This window comes from Desarmillaria tabescens (assembly GCF_030435595.1).
Source record: "Desarmillaria tabescens strain CCBAS 213 chromosome Unknown EV420scaffold_19, whole genome shotgun sequence".
NCBI lineage: Eukaryota > Fungi > Basidiomycota > Agaricomycetes > Agaricales > Physalacriaceae > Desarmillaria > Desarmillaria tabescens.
Genome location: NW_026848318.1, coordinates 308,840 through 328,831, shown reverse-complemented (window position 1 = coordinate 328,831; position 19,992 = coordinate 308,840). Strand labels below are relative to the sequence as shown.

The following is a 19,992-nucleotide window of genomic DNA, read 5'->3' as shown; positions in this document are numbered from 1 at the left end:
CGCAGGGTACGCTCCAAGCAAGAAGGAGCCAAACGTGTCTGAATGTCTATACTCTCGAAATAAACACGACGTTTTCAGTTACGATGGATGTGTTATTCGAACTCTTGGCTCCCGCTGGAGTAAAGGGAGGAGACAAGAGCAAGAACATCAGCAGGATATCCAAGAATCGATTTCAACTGTCGTGCCCTTGCATACATCCTTCTGCTCATGATCCCGGGGGATATTGCGTTAAACGACTGGATCCAATCCAATCCTAGCCTGGCAAGCCGCTTTATTAGATATTCGAGGAACTCGTATCTGTATATTCGAATCCTTAGCGCAGATCACGGTCACATGACTACCATGACACCGCGCGACGCCTGCACCTGCGGGAAATTGCTTGTTTACAATCGCTGCCATGTTTTCGTAGCATATCCATGCAAGGCATTCTACGTACGTATTTATGCCTTAACAATCACCCAGTGCGTAGTTCGTGAAACGTTTCTTCTGTTGCCTGGGAAACGGTTCTCTCGTTGACCACTTTTTCTCGACCCGTGCTTGCTGCTTCACATTCACGGTACGGCAGGGCTACCGCTATGGTTGTCCTCGGTTTGGGTATACGCAGAGGCGTTCCATTCATATCTACCACGGTTACAAACAGATTCAGTTCAATCGCTGTAACGTTACCAGTCGCTTGTAAATAGGGCTGCGCACCGTACCGTATACGGTATACGGCCGTAAAACCATAATCCCAGACGGTCACGGAACTGTCCGTATACCGTACCGTATGATCAGCTTGAAAGCCTTGTCGGCGTCGGTATGGGTACCTTACGGCCGTCTACAGCCGTTGACGACCGTGCACTGGAGGACAAAATGACTTTACTTATATAGAGTCACCGTAGAGAATTTATGGTATGGTCTGATGGCTTTTGGATGGCTCGAGAGATGAAGAAGATAATATAAGCATGAAGGCAACAGATTTCGGAGGGGAAGACAAGTCAGATGTGTCCGAGATCACGAAGGAACTGTAAATCGCACCTATATTGAACTAAGTGGACACACATATGTATCCGAAAGTTACACATGCTACTCTGAACGCAAACAAGACAGCTGCATGGTGCCATTTTGCATGAAATTTTGTTCTAAAGAAGGCTCTAGATAAGATGCAAGGTGAAGCCGTATTACGACGTTGTACGGCCGTATGTAAGAACTCTTGACGGCGACGGAACAACCGTACACCGTACCGTACACATGGTCATTAGTGTGCGTTCGGCTTCGGTCCGTCTTCCGTATAACGGTTACCGAAAACCGTATAATACGGTGACGGCGCGCAGCCCTACTTGTAAATACACGACAGAGAATCTTGGAAGGGCAGCTGTTACGCTGACCCTTGCGTAGTAGTTCTCCATCAGCTACTTTCTCATTCAGATTCTGGTGACGGTTGCAAAGCAGAATGCGGTGGCTAGCATGTCAGTTCTGGCATAGCCGTTCGCTTTCTTACACCCAGTTACGGTTTCGAATTTCTTAGCGAGTAATCATGGATCACGTCTTGCATTACGACCGTCAAATCCTTTTCGTCGAGTAAAATCAATTCGAGACAGACAACGGCGTTCAACAAAGAAAAGCAGAGTCACAATCAGCAAGGGGAGAAGAAAAGTATACTTCTTACGCAACAACTTCAAAAGGTTTGAAGCTGTCCAGGTACTTTCCCCATCTTCCGTTGTTCCAAGTGGCGATATCGTTCCACTCTTCGCTCTCTCGGCCAACCACGCTCCTAATCAACCAAAGAAACGCTCCAATCACCGTATCCGCAAAACAAGGTTCTTTGCCCATAACGAAGTCGCCCTCGCTTCCTTCCAACCACTTGTCCATCTTCCCCAGATTCCTTTTCGTCATGGCCCACATCTTCTCCCGCTCCTCACCCTTCGAGGCTTCCAACGTATATATCCCGGAAAGCTTCTCTCTCATGCATGCCGTCGTCCGTTCGTTCATCTTCGACACCATATTCACATAAAATAACGGTACACGGAGATGCTCAAGGGCCTCGGCAACTGCATCGGTGAAGGCGAGCTGGAGAGCCATAGTCCCGGCGGGGATGAGCACAGGACCAACGGATGGGTAGGTCTTGTCAAGGTAAGCGGCAATGTCAGGCGAGTTGGAGATGACAACGCCGGTGGAGCGGTCTTGGATAATGGGAACCGTGTATCTGGGGGACACTCCGTCTAGTTGCAGGCCGGTGGGGGCAGCACCGATTTTCTTGGCGAGAGCTTCGATATCAGGGACCTCAACATAGACCGTCTTGTAAGGCAGGTTTTTGAGGTTGAGACAATACCTGCAAATTCAAACGGTCGGTTATGAGATGTGCATGCGAGGGAATGCACATGTACCTCGTTCGCCAGGTTGTCATGGTTCCTGGAGAATCTGCTGCTTTGGAGGGGATATCGTAGAGAGTAATCATGATTTTAATGCTATGGCTGTAGGGGTCCTAATTCCACCTGCGTTATATAGAGAAACGCTGCAGCGATTCAAGCGGATATCACCCGGGGTCTATCAATAGCCATTGCCATTTCAGAGTAGGAAATATGAAGGTAAAGTGGAGGTATGGCTTCGTCGGATTGAATGAAAGAACTTGAGCTTCGATAAGCAGCTAAGCATGCTGAATTAGACTAAGCAACGAGTTGAATAGGCAAGTCACTTAGCAATGCTGAATGGAGCAAACATGCGAGCGAAAGCTTCGGGTATAGCATCTCAGAGCAAAATGGCGCACATTGAATGACTAGAACCGGGATCTGTGTCGAAGTATCGGTATTTGCCGCACCTCTTGTTTCTCTACTACCACCACAGGATGCAACGTAATTCGTCTGCTCATTACAAGACGTTCTTACCAACGTACCCCTTCCAGTGCTTTGCTCGCCTCCGACGCGAAAGCAGTGAGCACGAAGGTCTATGAAGGCCCTGACAGTATGTCGTTTTCTCCATGTTATGATCCTCACCTCATCACCTTTAGTTTTCGATAGCTTGGTCGAATTGCCATGAATCCTGTCCCCCCAAAACTCTGGTTGTCTCTCAACCGGTTCGTATATGCCAATTTCTTCCCGTATATGCATTCTCATGGCCATCAAAAAGGCGTCGCAGGACGGGACAGGTCGTAGTGCGGCCTACGTCGTAATCGCATAATTCTTCACCAGATAACGGAGGGCTGGAGCCGGTAGGTCTTCTCTTTTCGTGCATTTGCATTCTTTAATCATTAACTTCTGTCTAGCACGCGAACGAGTGAATGAGTATCTTTTTGTGTGTCATATCTTGCAAAGCAGAGAAGGTGCTGTTGCCGAACCTACGAATGAATTATTGTCCGTGTGTACCAATTTTCACTGCGTATCTGCGCGCTGATATATGGGCCCAGATAGACGATTCAGCGGTCTTTCTTGCTGAGAGAGCGTTCTTCGATAGATTCTCGCAGACACAAGAATGGAAATCGTAGTTCTGCTCCTCTCGAAGCCCCAGAACCCTATGCTACCATGAAGCGAAGAGGCTAGGGAGAGCCGCACGTTTTATATGCTAGCTCGTACCCTTGTGCTCTTAATGACTCAAGTGGCCCGGAAGGTTGTCCTCCGACGTAGTCGAAGCATATCATCTGTCTGATGGCACGAGAAACTCCGCGAAACCCCAATATTAAATGTCGGACAATTAAAATCATTTAATGTCGCTTTCCCATAATTTGGTAGCCACGTGCCATGAACTCGGCTGCAAAGGAATGACGCGATCTTCGACCGTTGTACGTCTTTATTGGTGCTACTCCGTTGAGTTTCGAACTAGCTGCCCTAGCTCCAGCCTTTCACTCTGGCATAATGCATATGGCTGTGGTGATGAGGCCAATACCCAATTCTATTGAAGCCCACTTGCCAATTTCTGTTCATTTATCTATTATCGGTCCCGAGGAAGCACATCTAGGACAAGGATCAGATATCAGTGCAATTTTACGTGGCATCCTCTCATCCGCGACGAGTCTCACCAGGGAATTTGTGCACCACGATGTTGCAAAAAAATATACTCAGACAAGGAGTGTTCACACCTGCGAAACGAGCGCCACGTTCTCTTCCCGCTCAACCCTCATTCGAACTCCATGCTCCCGCCTTCTGCGGCTCCAGCGAAGAAGTTCTATAGGAAGCGCAAGAGACAGCCTGTTCTATCTGAGAGGAAGTAACGAAAGATCTTCGAATGTTGGACTCGTGTTACCCCAGTCACGTCTTCGCATGCGCTCATTTGCTCAGTGGCCCTTTCAAACTACCAAACCCGTCACGATTCCATCGTTGTCAATCAGAGGTTGGCATCCCTTGTCGGACGCTGCCTCCAGGTTACCCCTCAGACCTACCACAGACAACTGTGGGTCTAACCTTCAGTTCTTACTGTTCTGCCAATACTAGGTTGTTTCCAAGTCTGCTCTATGGTGCGCGCAGACCAAATACCTGGATACGAAGAGCAAGGATACAACTCGAATCGCTGTAGCCGCCATAATCCCCCATCTATATCCGATCATTTTCCAGTCGAAACTGAACCTCGTCGGACGACGTCTTCGTTCCTTGTCGACACCCCAGAGAGGGCTTTTGTTTTACTTGCAGTTCTTTTATGGATTTGACGGGTACGTATGGCTTCACCGCAATCTGTAAAAACGAGTAACTGACTCGGACAACACCTAGCGCAAGGAATGGTTATGTCGACAATAGCGAAGCTACCCAGTACTTCGTAGCGTCTGTTCATCTATCCAGAATTTGGCCGACCTAATGGAGTCTAGTACAGCGTGTGCTCAGGCGGATTAAACAACTCAACCATGTTTTAGGGGACAGAGAATGGCACAGAATAAGTAGAAGATATACATGCTGTAGTCTTCAAAGTTGCATCTAATAAAATGTTTGTGAAATGAACCTGTGGTTGTTGAGATGCAAAGTGTTAGACTCTATGCACCGGAGGCGCAGTACATAAGTACAGAAAGACTAGACTGCAATTATAGGTAGCTTGCTTCCTTTGGTAAAGAAACTGCTACGGAGGACACGGGTAGGTCGATGCCGTTACGTTCCGTACAATTTCGCTCCGGTGGAGCGGTCCGATATCTCCGACCACGATTGAAGTTCACGGAGAACGAGTGGGTCGACCTCGCAGTTGGTCACCCAAACAAGCGTAAACTGTACAACCTGCTTTCGCTCCACACCATTGCGATTGAACATGTAACCGCTACTGAAGTCTACGACCATTCCAAGGATGCATGAGCTCCTCCCGTTGCATCCAGACCTGCTCTATGCCTGCGTTCTTATTTCCCCAACTTTTCCCAACAGTCCCCAGCCAAACCACAGCTCCCCACCCCAAGCCTTCCGGAACCTGCATCTTCATCGACCACGGTTCGCCATCATGTTGTGTGTCATGGATCGGACCTCCGCTAGACTTTGCATCCTTGCTACTCGCTACTTGCCACCACTTATTTATTGGCTCGCTGCCACTCCCGCCTTTGATCCTGAACGAGCCCACCACGACAAATACATCACATTGGAGGGTGATCCGGAGAGGATGCACTCGTCGTTTCGAGTCTCAAAAAATACCAGAGGAGATTGCACTCCGTTCTCGACCATGCAGTCCCCTCAGCGGTCATAATAATCCTAGTAAGTTTCTTTTCATCAAAGTCTAGACTTTATTAACGCAGAGCGTTTACAGTTTCCACTTTAAAGAATTCTGTCTGTTGGTGGTAATGCCAGCCGGAGTGCTAAAATGCTGCCTTCTACGAGAGCACGATTGGGAGGAAGGTGGTATTGTGAAACAATCTTTCTTATTTGTACGACGAAGGCCCCATTTTAAGGGACTGCTTTATGAAGCATAGTATACCCGGCACCAACGGGCAAACGTTAAGGACCGCGTATACGGGTAATGTCATTCGTGCTGCATCTGAATGTCGAGATTAACGAAAGTGATATTCCAGCGGCTCTGAAGGCTTACATTGTCTATCCCCAGCGACGCCTCTCTGGTGGCCAATAACAGCGGAATGAGAATATCATAGCATCATGCCTTGATCAAAGTCGGAACTTGCACACGTTGAGCAGTCTTCTCTCATGACTCCCACTTACATGACGAAGATTACAAGACACTGGACAAGGCGATTCCCTGGAGCCTCTGCTGATAGAAGGTCCTTTGCCCGATACTCAACAACACTACAGGACGATGCCGAGGGACAAATCGCAGGCGTATCCATCATGGATGCTGGAGGTCTTAGGCCTTCAGCGACATGGTTGCTTGCTCGTACTTTATCCTACGATCTTATCTCATCAAGTCTACTCCGATTGTCAAGACTTTTCTGGGTCACGTTCAAGAGTGCATTCGAGGCATAAGGGTGGACAAAACGGAATTCTAAAGTGCAAGGTTCATCGACCGATGCTCGAGGACTGGGCTTCGTCAGTAGCAAACTTCAACGAAGGGACCTCAGGCGCTCACATCTTTTCATACGACAGAGGCATTATTTGTCAGCCTGGTCGCCTGATCCTCCCTCTGATCATCCACCGCTCTCCAGTTCTCAAGAGCCGTTTGAAGAGAACCCTTCCTTGCTTTGATTATCGCCAACTAGGGACACCCTCTCAGTCAACACGACCTCGTTTGGCGACGGCGTGGATGTGCTTACCGCAAGCCTTGACTTGAAACCATCTACCTCTCGACGGTGCGCGCGTGCTGTCGTCCACGCATACTTCTCATGAGACAAACGCGAAGGAAGACCCGTCCAGGAGACGTTCAACGAGTCTTGGATGTACTTTTCCTTGAGCTCAAGGGCGGCAAGTTCGAGGCTAGCAGACCGTGTTAGTGTCATGGGTTGGGCGTATGGACAGAGGTAGTACCGGTTTAGATCGACCTCAAAACACTCTCCATCACGCAGGACACCCTTGTGTTCGCCATACATGTCCAGTCACCTCCTTGATAGCATCCTCTAGGGAGTTAATTCGCCGAGCTGGGTTGGAGCGAGGGGAAAATGTTTGAGAGTGTATACCCCAGAACGACGGCAAGCGCCACTGTGTTGGCAGCTGTCCCTGGATTCGTCGATGTTGCGATTGTAGTTGCGATTTCCCTCAAATTGGCCGAATTCGAGAGATTCTGTTCGTTCTGCGTCATGGAGTGGTAGACAAGGTGTAGTGGCTATACTGCTGTATCGTTCCCGAAGGCCGGCAAAGTTTCGCCATCTTCTTGCACTCAAAGTGCTGAATCTATCGTTTTCAAGAACCCGGACCTTTGATGATGCCCAATCTTGCTAGGAGCATACTGGCATTATATGACGTCCCAACGTCTCTCAATTTCTTATGGCTTTTGGGGCCATAGAGAGCTCTGTTGACACCAGCTCGTTGGGAGTACACCCCTTCCGTCGACTCGACTCGCCTCCTGTTCGACTTTTGTGCCAAAGGGGAGGGGGGAGGCTTACTCTGCGTCTCACTACTGCGTCAAAACTGGGTGAAAGCAGCTGAAGGGACGCTTCTTTGCCACCAAAGTGCGGAAAGTGCGGTACATCTTTGTAAGCATCCTACTCGTGCTTATCATGCGCGTGTCCCTTTGAATGCTAACGTCTCTGTTCTGCAGGCTGCATCAAACTGTATCGGCGCTGGAGTATTCCGGGCACTCAGTGTCGGGATTTCCTTATTCCCTTATATAGGGCGTCGGTAACCCAATCCGGTAGTACTTTTTTCGGTCAGTTGTGCATCTATCCACAACAACATCACTGCGAGCTATTTTTCGGGCTGTACCATAGCCTTGAGCTCTAGATTGAAAAGTTCTCAGCGTGCACGAATAGCTGTATTTCGCATTCTTGATGCATTGATATACGTACTTGGGCACAATAGAGCGAGAAGTTTGTGTCTCGGTAACTTGGATCTCCATTACAGCTTTGGACCTGTAGCGGGATCGTCGGGATTGTAGAACCTCAATGAGAGACGAGATTTGATTCTGTACCGCAAGTAGTGTTGTTTATGGCTTATCAAAATACTAAAAATTTCACAAATTTTTGGAGATATTGATATCTAGGGTTACAAGGGAAGGGAGCTCATTGTAAATTACACAGTAATACATCTCTTATAGTCAGCAATATTGCTTGGTGGACCGGAGCTACCGACTCGAAGAACCGGTCACGACCACGGCAAATGCCGATGCTTCTCTCCTTCCACCATACGCGACTCCTCGACGTGATTCCTTAGGATGACATGCAAGTTGTCTACCCGCTTCCAGTGCTAGGATACAGGTGCCTCAAAATCGTATTAGGCGCGTCTTTTATGCGGTTACATGATGAAAAACCATAATTCTAGACCTTAGAGGAGTACCCAATACTACGCGTACGACCGCTTTCTATTTGAGCCTCCATCTCGGTTGTTGGAAGACTTGTACGAGCAAATTTCGCGACATATGTGATTTTTCGTGGTCGACAAAATACGTTTTCTCGTGTCGTCGACAGAGAAAGTTTTCGGAAATACGGGACGTTTGAAACCTGGGCGTCTCTTTCTGCCGATTCACCTCTCAGCCATTATTTTCTTGACGTCAGAAGGATTTTCTCTGGCGGATTAAGCTAGGTCCTGCATCGTTTACGCCGTCGCGACGAGAGAGCCGACATATCAACGTTGGACATTCAAATGAATTACGGTGCGTCCTTGGCGATTTTCATAGCGTATATGCGCGCTGATCTTAGTCTCACGCAACTGTTTAGGCCTCTTCTTTTTTTTACCACAGGCAGAAGCGCCTATCGTCGAAAGACTGTCATGTCTGGGGTGCAGTATAAAGATAGTGGCCAAAAGGATACTGAGTTGGGTCCCGGTGCGTCATGTTCCCTGGTATACATTCACTGACTCATACAGTCTTGCAGAGGAGCATGGAACGAAGAGCTCGAGTCCTTTCTCTGGTGGTCTAAGCATATACCCCCCACTCTCCTAAGCTCGGAATCGACGCGAAAGAGGACATGTCTATATTCTAAACATCGTACGCTTTGCTCTTCTGCTCCGCTTGATTTCAGGCTAAACGACGCTAGGCAGTTCAATCTTGGAACTTATTGACTAGAACTTTGTGCCAGTTCATGTCGCTGATCTCTCCAACATCGTGGCCTTCCTCTTCTTCAATGTAAACCAGTCCTTGCAAGGGAACTGCACACTCCTGCTTCAGCTATTGGTATGCGGGAAACTCGTGGTCGCACCGTCAACTTTAGGTGAAGTCAAGGACTGGAAAGTGCTCATACGACAAAGCCAACTCAGTTTTTCGGGATACGGGATACCACAATACGAAGTAACCGTTGTCTTCATAGTGATCACGAACGGCCTCTACCGGTGCCCATCGTGCCAGCAACCATTTGGTGCTGGGAAGTTCATGCCTTTGGAAGGAAAAGACATCGTAATGCGTGACGATTCCTCACCAGTCTTTCCATTGTTTGCCTTCCCCTCAGAGTCGACGTACTGCACGGGAAGACGTCGAATCCACAGAGACTTAGAGCCTAGAAACATTACTGTCAAATACAGGTTCTTGATGCGTACTGCCACTTCCGCTGTTTCCCAATTTCCAATCCATCTTCAAGAGGTCCGCCATTACCTTATCGCCATTCTCCTCCCCACTGCATATATGCTTCCACGGTGGACAAAGGGCCCGTCTTTTCTCCTCTAGGGTTCTCCCACATATGTGCGAGAACTTTATCTAGCCGCACCAACGTTTTGTCTATGCAGACTTTCTACTATCGCGAAGTCCTTCACTCTTCGTCGTATGCCCGAGACAAGCGAATACATTCGTTGACATCGTAAAAATACGGTCCTGCCTTCCGGAGCGAACACTTCGTCCTCTTCAGCACTGACGAAGGAAGTCGACTTGCTCAACTTGACAACGACGTCACACAATGCAGAAAACGTGATGACGAAACGATGTTAGTCCATGTTGCAGAGGTAAGTCGGTAAATGTCCACCTGTTTATTCCCATCTTATTGTGCCACAGGAGGAACACCAATATATTAGTATCAGCCATCTTTTTGACGAACAAGTCAAGCAGATAAGAAGAGAAATTGAAAGTTCTGGTGCTCCGATCAGATTGGTGCCCGAATGACCCGGGCCGATGTTAATCAAGTACACTACCGTACTCGGTATTCTTACGACCCTTCTCTCGTCTGTAAGCCAAATCGATTACGCTTGTTCCAAACAACACTCGCCTATGTGCAGACTGCTGCATGCATACCTTTGCTCGCTCTCATTCAACAGGACACGGCGCCAGATTATCTTCATTTATTCTCTCATCGACGTCGGGCCCAACGGAGCATCGTCATTCTGTTCTTGTCATCCCAGACGACTCTACTGTGTCCCTGTATATTGTCGTAGCCGGCTGCTTTGACTAGATCTACCTTCTCTGGGCGCGTGCTCATACCCATCGGCGCGATCTCACTTCAGCTCGATGCAGTAGTTGGAGTTTCTGCTCTCTTCTCGTCATTTAAACGTGTGAGACTAGTGGTGGCATTGGATATGAAGAACAAACTCAGCGGGGATGTCGTTATGGAGGCAGAGGGATGAAGGCTGAAGATGCGGGTAAAGATGAAAGTGAGCATTGGAGGATGGACAAGTGCAACAACGTTGTCACGGGAGATGAATGCTTGAACCATCATGGACACGATGATTTACGCGTTCTTGTGATTCCTGGGAGAATGTCCAGCGGGGAGGAGTTTCCGGCCGTGTAGGACGGCATCTGCATCTTTTTTTTCCTTCGACATGTACCCCGCCTTTCTCCCTAAACGTGATCTCATCGCCATTATCAAGTCGGGTTCAAACCTGCGGCCACACTCGTGCCATCTCTTGCCAGAGGGAACTCAGCGCGTGTCCGAAATTCTGGAACTTCCAGACGTGGATCATACGCCGCACTTTTTCAGATCAAGACGTCTACGCCTACAGGAGATACTATCATATCTATCGAAGTACGAGTTAAGGGAGAATAACACGTCACAGAAGCACTCGAGGTTCCATACATCGCAGGTGCGCCAGGCATCGCGTGCACCATCGTTCGTACTTTTCTCCTTAACCAATGATATAGCAGGTACCTGTTATCGAAGGACAGGTCAGATTTCGACTGACTTAATGTTATGAACGAAATTTAACCAACCCTCCCAGTTCAAGAAGCATTGCCAAGTTCCCCATTACTGTCATTTACCTGGGGTATGGGGCTGTACATTCCGACTTGGACTCGCCTTCGACTTCTTCCACCCGTGGGTAGGGCTTTGATCGGCGCTTTCCTAAGGATACCTCCGGCCCAAGTGGTATCCGTACCGCGTAATGATGATGACATACGCGCGAGGATGTTTTGTAAGGCTGTGGGTATCGGCTGCAGTTCAATCTTTCAAAACGGAATCTTCCCAGCGCTTACTTTAAGTCCAGGCCCTCAGTTGATACAAAATCTATACTAGGTGCTCAACGTTGCATTCGGCACTGTCTGCCGTCATCCACGCCTTGGCCTCGTGTATCTCTCGGAGATCCGTCCGGAGTCTCTGCATCCTACTTGAGTCATGGAGTCACATTGAGGCTATCCCATCGAGAAGTCGCCGCTGTACAGCGAAGCACCTCTCGGCTGTGACAAAACTTTATTTCCGCGTGGCAATTCCTATAAAGAGATCGTATCGCTCAAATCTTCTCTCCCCGGTTTCTCTTTCCCGCCATCTTTCCCCTATCGTAGCACATATTATCGCAAACATGGCGGCTAAAGAGAAACCTAGTCAATCGTCTGTCGATATCCCCCTCACACCTAATAGTACGACATCTAGCAATGCCCAGTCCTCAACCACCCCCATTGCCTCAAGCTTCTCCGTTCTTGCCTCAGCCACCGCCCTCCCAGGTAATGCTAATCCGTTGTCTGCGATAGGAAAGCAGAAACCGGCCATCCCGCCGGACATCGAGGCTGTCGCTCTCCTCATGCGTAAGCTGAAGGAGATGAACCAGCAGATGAAGGGTATGTACGAGTGCATAGAGACTCATACAGAAAGGGCAGCTACCCTTGGACCCGTCATCAAAGCCGGTGAGGAAGTGAGTTACTGATAAGCGGATTTTGGGTGTCAATCTCTGACTCCTTCGATAGATTGCAACGTTGAAGTCCAATTTGGAGAAACAGATAATCGAGCACAACGCGGAGTTGTCCTCCGTGCGAAAGGAGCTTGATATCCGAGTGAAGGAACGCCTCGAAAGTCGCCTCAGACAGTACGTGACTGATGAGATCCGGGCATCTATGGCGCGAAAGATTGAGGAGAAAGTTCGGCAAGAGGTATGTTTGCCCATGCCGCTGCTCTGTGTCTATTCTCATATCGTCAATTTGTCTAGCTGGAGAAACAGATTCCTCAAGGTCTTCGCAAGCAAACGAATGAGCACACACGTCAAATGGTGGAGATCGAGGTGCATATTCACAACTCGTGAGTCTAATTTGAAGGAAGGAGAGCTCATTTTTATAATTATCGGTTCATCAGGGACGCGCGACGAATCAATGCGACGGTGACCCGCAAGGAAAAGCTACGACCGCTGATACCTCCGAACGGGAGCATGTCGCCATCGCCTTTATTCCCTAACAGTATCGATGCTTGTCTCGCAATGTCGGTGAAGGATGTTAAGCAACTTCTAAAAGATTATGAATTGGACAAGGCTTCTCCGGTTTCGCCGGGTGGTACGTCGTCCAAGGTGGAGAACGTTAACAAGTTTTTGGATCATATAGGGGTGCGTACGTATTGACAATATATTCTATGGCATTCTTGTTCGTTGGCTCATCATGTCACTTCTTGTTCCAGGCGCCGTACCACGTCCTTCCCATCCTGACACCCGTTAAAGCATCCTCCAAGGTAGGATCTATACTCGTCACTAGGAAGCCGGTTGTATGATAGGACCGACGGTTTTTTGTTACTATGAAATTGTACTATTATACTATCACGCGAACTGTATACTTAAAAACGAATCGACAATTGTTCCCTCTTGTATCGAGGCATGTGCACGTGATTGGCCACAATTGTGTTTCTCGGCGGAACCGCATTGGCAGTTCGAAATTTGTTACTCACTCGCGGGGTGCCATTTGCTTGACCCTCTCCCTCGAATGGCCTCTGAGCATCTCTCGTAAGGTCACAGACTTCTCAAGGAGACCTTATTTCAATGGATGGTGCTCAAACGGGAAATTTTCGTGTCTAGGTATCTCGATTGGGGTTTTGGACTCTTCGTGGGATCGTCGACGCGTAGAACCTTTATGAGAGGAGAGGCTTGTTTCTGTACGGCGAGCAGCGCTGTTTATGGGGTATCAAAATCACGAAATGTTCACAAAATTAGGGAGATATCGATAATCAAGTTTGGGAGAATAAAGAACTCTTAAGCTTTGTAAAGTTAATTATACAGTGTGCATCTCTTACAGTGTTGCCTCAAGGTTACGAGAGACTGAGTCACTTCCCAGTGGTCCTGCTAGAACAAGCGTCGGCAAATGCCGGTGGCTTCTCTTCTTCCACCCTCATTGCAACTACGCGACATTTGCTCCCGGCGTGGAAGAAAACTGTCATTAATGCGATCTTTCAGGAAGACTTGGAAGTCTGCTAGCTTCCAGCCCTAGGGTGCAGGTGCCGCAAAAAGCGTCTCAGGTGCGTCTTTTCCTCAGCTGAATGATTACCGACCATAATTCTAGGTATCAGACGCGTCTCCAATGCTGCGACCGCTTTTCCATGCCTTTTGACGTTCGTCTCAATGGTTGGGAAGTATGCACAAGCCAATTCCACAGCACATGTACATTTACATGGCCAACAGAACGCGTCACAGACACCGTGCCGTTGACGGGAGCAATCCAAGCTCTTTTGAGGCGACGTTCTTCAATACAAGAGTCAGGATGGGAGGTTCGACACCCAGTACATCCTTTTTCGTTGACGCACCTCCCTCCGTCATTAATTTTTTGATGTTAGAAGAATATTCTCCGGTGAATGAAGCTAGGGCCTGCATCGTTTACGTTGTCGCGACGAAAGAGCAGACACGTCAAGTTGGTCATTCAAATGATTCACGGTGCGTTCGTTTTCCGGTTTTATAGCATATATGCGTGCTGATATCAGTCTCACGCAGCTGTTTAGGCCTCTTCTTTTTTACCACAGACAGAAACGCCTATCGTCGAAAGACTGTCATGTCTTGGGTGCAGTATAAAGATAGTGGCCAAAAGGATACTGAGCTGGGTCCCGGTGCGTCATGTTCCCTGGTATACATTCACTGACTCATCCAGTGTTGCAGAGGAGCATGGAACGAAGAGCTCGAGTCTTTTCTCTGGTGGTCTAAGCATATACCCCTCATTCTACAACGCTCGGAGTCAACGCTCAAGAAGACAAGTCTACATTCCAAACATTGTACACTTTGCTCTTCTGCTCCACTTGATTTCAGGCTAAGCGTTCAACCTTGGAACTTATTGACTAGAACTTTATGCCAGTTCATGTCAACGATCCTCCCAACATTGTGGTTTTCTTCTTCAATGTAGACCAATTTTTGCAAAGGAACTGCACTCCTGCTTCGGCTATTGATGTACGGTCAAATTTAGGTGAAGTCAGGAACTGGAAATGCTCGGATGACAAGGCCATCAACCCAGTTTTTCGGGATACCACAATACGAAGTAACTGCTGTCTTCACAGTGATCACGGGCGGCCTCTACCGGTGCCCATCGTGCCAACAACCATTTGGTGCTGGGAAGTCCATGCCTTTGGAAGGAAAAGACATCGTGTGCATGACGATTCCTCGCCAGTCTTTCGACCGTTTGCGTCCCCCTCAGAGTCGACGTACTACACGACAAGTCGTCGAGCCCACAGAGACTTAGAGCCTAGAAATGTTACTGTCAAATGCAGTACCACCGCTTCCGCCGTTCCCCAATTTCCAATCCATCTTCAAGAGATCCGCCATCACCTTATTATCGTTTTCCTCCCGCAGGTCCTACTGCATATATACTTCCACGGTGAACAAAGGACATGTCTTTTCTTCCTGACTATGTGTGAGAGCTTTATCTAGCCGCACCAGCATTTTGTCAATGCAGACTATCTGCTGTCGCGAAGCCCCTCATTCTTCGATGTCATACGTCCGAGACAAGCGGATACATTCGTTGGCGTCGTAATAGCACGGACCCGCCTTCCAGGGCGAACGCTTCGTCCTCCTCAGCACTGACGAGGGAAGTCGACTTGACGATGTCTCACAATGCAGAATAACGCGGTGATGAGACGATGCTAGCTCATGTCGCGGAGGTAAGTCGGTAGATATCTACCTTCTTATTTCCATCTTATCGTGCCACGGGAGAAACACCGATATATTAGTATCAACCATCTTTTTGACGAACAAGTCAAGCAGATAAGAACGAGAAATTGAAGGTTCTGGTGCTCCGATCAGATTGGATGCCCTTTCGAAAAGTGGTGTCCCGAACGACCTGGTCCGCCCGATGTTAATCAAGTACACTACCGTACTCGGTACTCTTGGGTGTACGACCCTTCTCCCGTCTGCAAGCCAAATTGGTCACGCTTGTTCCAAACAACACTCGCCTACGTGCCGGCTCCCACATACCTTTGCTCGCTCTCATTCAACAGGGCACGGTGCTTGATCACCTTCATTCATTCTCTCATCGACATCGGGTCCAACGGAACATTGTCATTTTATGTTTCTGTCATCCCAAACGACTCTACTGTGTCACTGTCTGTCGTAGACGCCTGCTTTGATGGGATCTACCTTCTCGGGGCGCGTGCTCATACCCATCGGCGCGATAGCACTTCAACTCGATGCAGTCGTTGAAGTTTCTGCTCTCTTCTCGTCATTTACCCACGCGAGCCTAGTGGTGGCATTAGATATGAGGAACAAACTCAGCGGGAATGTCTGTATGGAGGCAGAGGGATGAAAGCTGAAGATGCAGGTAAAGATGAAAGTGAGCATTGGAGGATGGACAAGTGCAACAACGTTGTCACGGGAAATGAATGTTTGAACCATCACGGACACGGTGATTTACGCGTTCTTGTGATTCCTAGCAGAATGTCCAGCGGCGAAGAGTTTCCGGCCGTATAGGACAGCATCTGCATCATCCTTTTTTACTTCGACAGGTACCCTGCCTTTCTCCCTAAACGTGATCTCATCACCATTGTCAAGTCTGGTTCAAACCTGCAGCCAGACTCGTGCCATCTGTTATCAGAGGGAACTCAGCGCCTGCCCGAAATTCTGGAACTTCTAGACGAAAATCATACGCTGCACTTTTTCAGATCAAGACGTCTACGCCTACAGGAGATACTATCATATCTATCGAAGTACGAGTCAAGGGGAAATAACACAGTCACAGAAGCACTCAAGGTTCTATACATCGCAGATACGCCAGACATTGCGTGCACCATCGTTCGTGCTTTTCTCCTTAAACAATTATATAGCAGGTACCTGTTATCGAAGGACAGGTCAGTTTCAACCGACTTGATGTTATAAACGTAATTTAACGAATCCCCCCGGTTCAAGAAGCATTGCCAAGTTCCCCGTTACTGTCATCTGTCTGGAGTGTGGGGCTGTACATTCCGACTCGGACTCGCCTTCTTCGCGGGTTTCTAACCTCTCCTTCCACCCGTGGGTAGGGCTTTGATCGGCCCTTTCCTAAGGGTCAAGTGCATCGTTTCCTCCGAATGTAAACTCCCTGGAACAACCGTCTCAATTTTTAGTATCTGACCTGATGCATAGATTAAATTGGCTGTTGCTATGGGAGATTATGGCGACTCGTACGCGAGCCGATCTCGTGCTCTTGGAAATCGGAGATGACCAACCATCTCGGAAAGTTCTTGTATACCTCCGGCCCAAGTGGTATCCGTACCGCGTAATGATGATGATATGCACGCGAGGATTTTTCATAAGGCTGTGGGTACCGGGTGCAGTTCAATATAGGGACCTTGCCTTCCATCTGTTCTCCACTCCCAACTTCTGTCTATCAGAATGCCAACGGCCACGGTCAAATCGAGCACCGGAAAGACTACGTTCAACTACATAATATCGACACCCTCAACTTCTTCAGCCACCTCTATCGACAGAAATCTGCCAACATTGCTATTTATTCACGCGTTCTACTTAGGATCGCAAATCTTTCAACGTTAGTCGCATGCCATCTCTTACCACCGAGAAGCAGTTAGGTTGAGACTCGTTTCAGAGCAACTCGAGGACCCACAGATAAGAAGATTCAATTGTGTCACACTGGATCTTAGATTACATGGGCTCACGACGAGCGATCCACTTCCCGAAGGCTACAGTGCGAAGGACGCTGCTGAAGACGTTGCACTGTTCATGGTGATTGACTATTTTGTCCAACGAGGTGTAACTCATTTGCAAAGTTCAATAGGATGAGATTAAATTACCCGCCTGCCACGTCGTGGGGTTGTCGATGGGCAGTATGGTGGCGATCGCCCTGGCTGTGTACTCGAATCGAGTCGCCTCTCTTTTCCTTGTGTCACCGCTAGGGCTGGAGGAGGTGCGCTTATTGACGTACTTAGGCCATAGCTAACACTGCATGCAGCCGGTAGATGTCGCCGATGGTCGGCGGGAAATAGCAGAATACTGGAGGGAAGCTTTCAAGACAGGCTCGCCCGACATGACGACCATCTCTGATTCTATCTACGGCGCCCATCAATTAGGTTTCAACAATAATCTCAACGACTTAGTGAACGCGTGTGTATATCGGTACTCCCTATTCTGTTATGGCTTACTGTCGTTACAGGCTGACTAATATCTCACTTCCTCCGGCCTTGAAGAATTCTGTTCCTGGGTTCTTTGAGCAGTATGACAGAGCTGTGGTTGGGTTTGTAAACAACCGAAAGGAGTACACCAAGGATCAGCTTTCTCGGATACATGTCCCCGTCAAGTTGGTCCATTGCCTAGGAAGTATCGCATACCCTCAAGAATATTCAGAAAATTTTATGCAACAGCTGAAAAACGCTGAAGTAAATGTCAACCTGGCCACCATACCAGAAGCACCACACTTCGGCGTTGTAACACACAGTGATATGTGGGTAGAATTGCTTCCAGCCACCAGAGCGGACGCTGATACTTTTCTAGTGTGAACCGGTTACTCCATGCATTCATTATAGACAACTGTCGGACGCCTGTTCCCCCGGCACCCCAAGAAGTCAGCTCTCCGTGGGAAGCAGAGTTGGCGAAGGCAGGCTGGAAAAAGAGTGTGGACAACCCTGAGGACGATTGAGACCGGTTCGCTAATCCTATACCCTTCTTTTTGCTTTTAGGTACAGATTGTTAATAATGCACAGTGGAATGTACCCGCGCGCTTCTTATGCGTAAGAATCATACCTGGAGGCCGACTCGGAGTTGACGGTGATTTGGCTTTTACTCATTGGTTGATGTCGTAACTGCACCTTCTTTTCAGTCTTTTCGTTGGAGAAACTGACGCGCCACTCAGATGGCTTCGGTGAAACGCAACTGGATGGGTTTGGATGTTGGGTTTATGGTGAAATCCTACAAAAATGCCTAACGGTTAGAATCACGAAGACCATGGTGGTCTGTCAGTTTGCCTTGTTCTTTCCCTCCAGTGAGCCAACTGATCTGGAATGCAGTGGTCCACTCCTTTTTAGTTGAGGAACTCCTTGGTTACGCCAGGATCAAATCGTGCAGAACATCCTCGTGGGCAGTCTTATGCGACCGTAAGCAATACCCGAAAAATACGCCAAGTTTACCCTCTTAAGACATGACGTTTGCTTCTATGTCCGCATTCCCAGATTGAGCTGGATAAAATTTCTAGGCTGTGACTGGTTTGGAAAAGTCTATTAGTAAGCATCGGTGTTTTCGTCGCAACTTTTGATTCGACACCCCAAAGAAGCTCTTCAGATTAGGCGCCGGACCCGCTTTTAAAGTGCTTGGTGAATACTACTCCCTCGTCTCGGGCCGCGGACCGCTTGTATTTGGTTAAGACGGGGACCTGGTGGGGACCGGTTTCACTTTTCCCTGTTTTCCGCATCACTGTTTACAGGTTAAACGATTCCGTGCTGACCTCACAATCCGGAGGGAAACTGACACCCGGGGACTCCAACTCCGGAGACCACCCAAGCGCTCGATATGCACTGCACGGGGAGCAACGTGGTCAAGTACCAAGCTTTTTCGGCGCTGCCGTCCTCTTGGTTTTGGGGGGAAAATACGCTGTCTGGATTGTTTCACCATTGTACTGCTAGTCAGAGTGTGACATCCATCTGTCTGCACAGCGTTGAGTAAGGGCTTCCAGTGACAACTCTCGTAGCTCTTTGATTCGTCTGTCAAGTAAGCGATATTAGCGACTGTATATCCGGCCGTTCTCATTGGAAGTGGTCCCTTTGGCACACTCGAATAGAAGCAAATTGATAATTTCGTCTCGATTCCGAAAGGTCTAAGAAGCTGCGTATGGTGAATCGAAGGTTGCATAGTTTACCTCTCAACAGGTGTGTATCCCGGACATTTTGGTTTGATTGCCCGCCATCCTTGAGGCCTGGAGTCTGAAATTGATATAAGGCAGATACATACATATGGAGTCATCGCCAACGACGTTGGATGCTGTTCAGCTCCGATTTGGAACTTACATCCTCATGCTTAACTCTCTCTTCGGTGAACTCGCCTCTGCTCGAACTCTCATTGCTCAGTTTGAATGCGAACATGGAAGCGGCTCCAATAAGGGCCGTCCCGTTCACCTCCGTTACTGGTTCTTCTATGAGTTGCATTTGTCCTTGTGACCCGAATTTTTGTGAGGACTCGGAACAGTACCTGTGCAATCATCGCGGCAAGAAGCATTATGACTTATGGGCTCTTTGGTAAAATCGTCCTATTCAACGATCTCGGTTCGAATCCGAGGGGGGCCACTAGCAGGAGGTATGATGGGTTGTTTATTTTATTCTTGGCACTCGGTCAAGAGTCCAGCACTCGAATAAAGTTTCTGGCCCTTCAGGCGCGACCTAATAACACCCTTGCGCTTAGAGCGAAGTCATGGCTACAAGGCATGTGCAGAAAAATGCTTTCGTTTCTTCCCTCAGTCACC

The 19,992-nt window shown here is 48.5% G+C and overlaps 5 protein-coding genes across 5 annotated transcripts; 4 read left to right on the top strand and 1 right to left on the bottom strand.

Moving 5' to 3' along the window:
* Positions 1 to 1,324: 1,324 nt before the first annotated feature.
* On the bottom strand, positions 1,325 to 2,541 carry EV420DRAFT_404040 (uncharacterized protein). Its single transcript, XM_060481989.1, has 2 exons — positions 2,367 to 2,541; positions 1,325 to 2,311 (listed from the first exon to the last, which is right to left on the bottom strand). Exons 1-2 carry the CDS (start codon positions 2,435 to 2,437, stop codon positions 1,645 to 1,647), a joined length of 738 nt encoding a protein of 245 aa, XP_060330268.1. The 5' UTR covers positions 2,438 to 2,541; the 3' UTR covers positions 1,325 to 1,644.
* Positions 2,542 to 5,141: 2,600 nt separating this feature from the next.
* Positions 5,142 to 6,014, top strand: EV420DRAFT_403985 (uncharacterized protein). The gene is made up of 2 exons (XM_060481988.1): positions 5,142 to 5,630; positions 5,697 to 6,014. Exons 1-2 carry the CDS (start codon positions 5,240 to 5,242, stop codon positions 5,843 to 5,845), a joined length of 540 nt encoding a protein of 179 aa, XP_060330267.1. The 5' UTR covers positions 5,142 to 5,239; the 3' UTR covers positions 5,846 to 6,014.
* Positions 6,015 to 8,172: 2,158 nt separating this feature from the next.
* EV420DRAFT_1748318 (uncharacterized protein) lies at positions 8,173 to 9,633 on the top strand (the record flags this gene model as incomplete). Its single annotated transcript, XM_060480234.1, has 4 exons — positions 8,173 to 8,255; positions 8,307 to 8,628; positions 8,716 to 8,799; positions 9,053 to 9,633. Exons 2-4 carry the CDS (start codon positions 8,619 to 8,621, stop codon positions 9,631 to 9,633), a joined length of 675 nt encoding a protein of 224 aa, XP_060330266.1. The 5' UTR covers positions 8,173 to 8,255; positions 8,307 to 8,618.
* A 1,717-nt stretch (positions 9,634 to 11,350) lies between these two features.
* EV420DRAFT_1545666 (uncharacterized protein) lies at positions 11,351 to 12,945 on the top strand. The gene is made up of 5 exons (XM_060473280.1): positions 11,351 to 12,017; positions 12,070 to 12,252; positions 12,309 to 12,397; positions 12,452 to 12,695; positions 12,767 to 12,945. The coding sequence occupies exons 1-5, from the start codon at positions 11,688 to 11,690 to the stop codon at positions 12,854 to 12,856; spliced, it is 936 nt and encodes a 311-aa protein (XP_060330265.1). The 5' UTR covers positions 11,351 to 11,687; the 3' UTR covers positions 12,857 to 12,945.
* Positions 12,946 to 16,723: 3,778 nt separating this feature from the next.
* On the top strand, positions 16,724 to 18,287 carry EV420DRAFT_1545654 (alpha/beta-hydrolase). Its single transcript, XM_060473279.1, has 6 exons — positions 16,724 to 17,076; positions 17,134 to 17,270; positions 17,323 to 17,451; positions 17,497 to 17,648; positions 17,698 to 17,985; positions 18,036 to 18,287. The coding sequence occupies exons 1-6, from the start codon at positions 16,923 to 16,925 to the stop codon at positions 18,178 to 18,180; spliced, it is 1,005 nt and encodes a 334-aa protein (XP_060330264.1). The 5' UTR covers positions 16,724 to 16,922; the 3' UTR covers positions 18,181 to 18,287.
* The last annotated feature ends 1,705 nt before the right edge of the window (positions 18,288 to 19,992 follow it).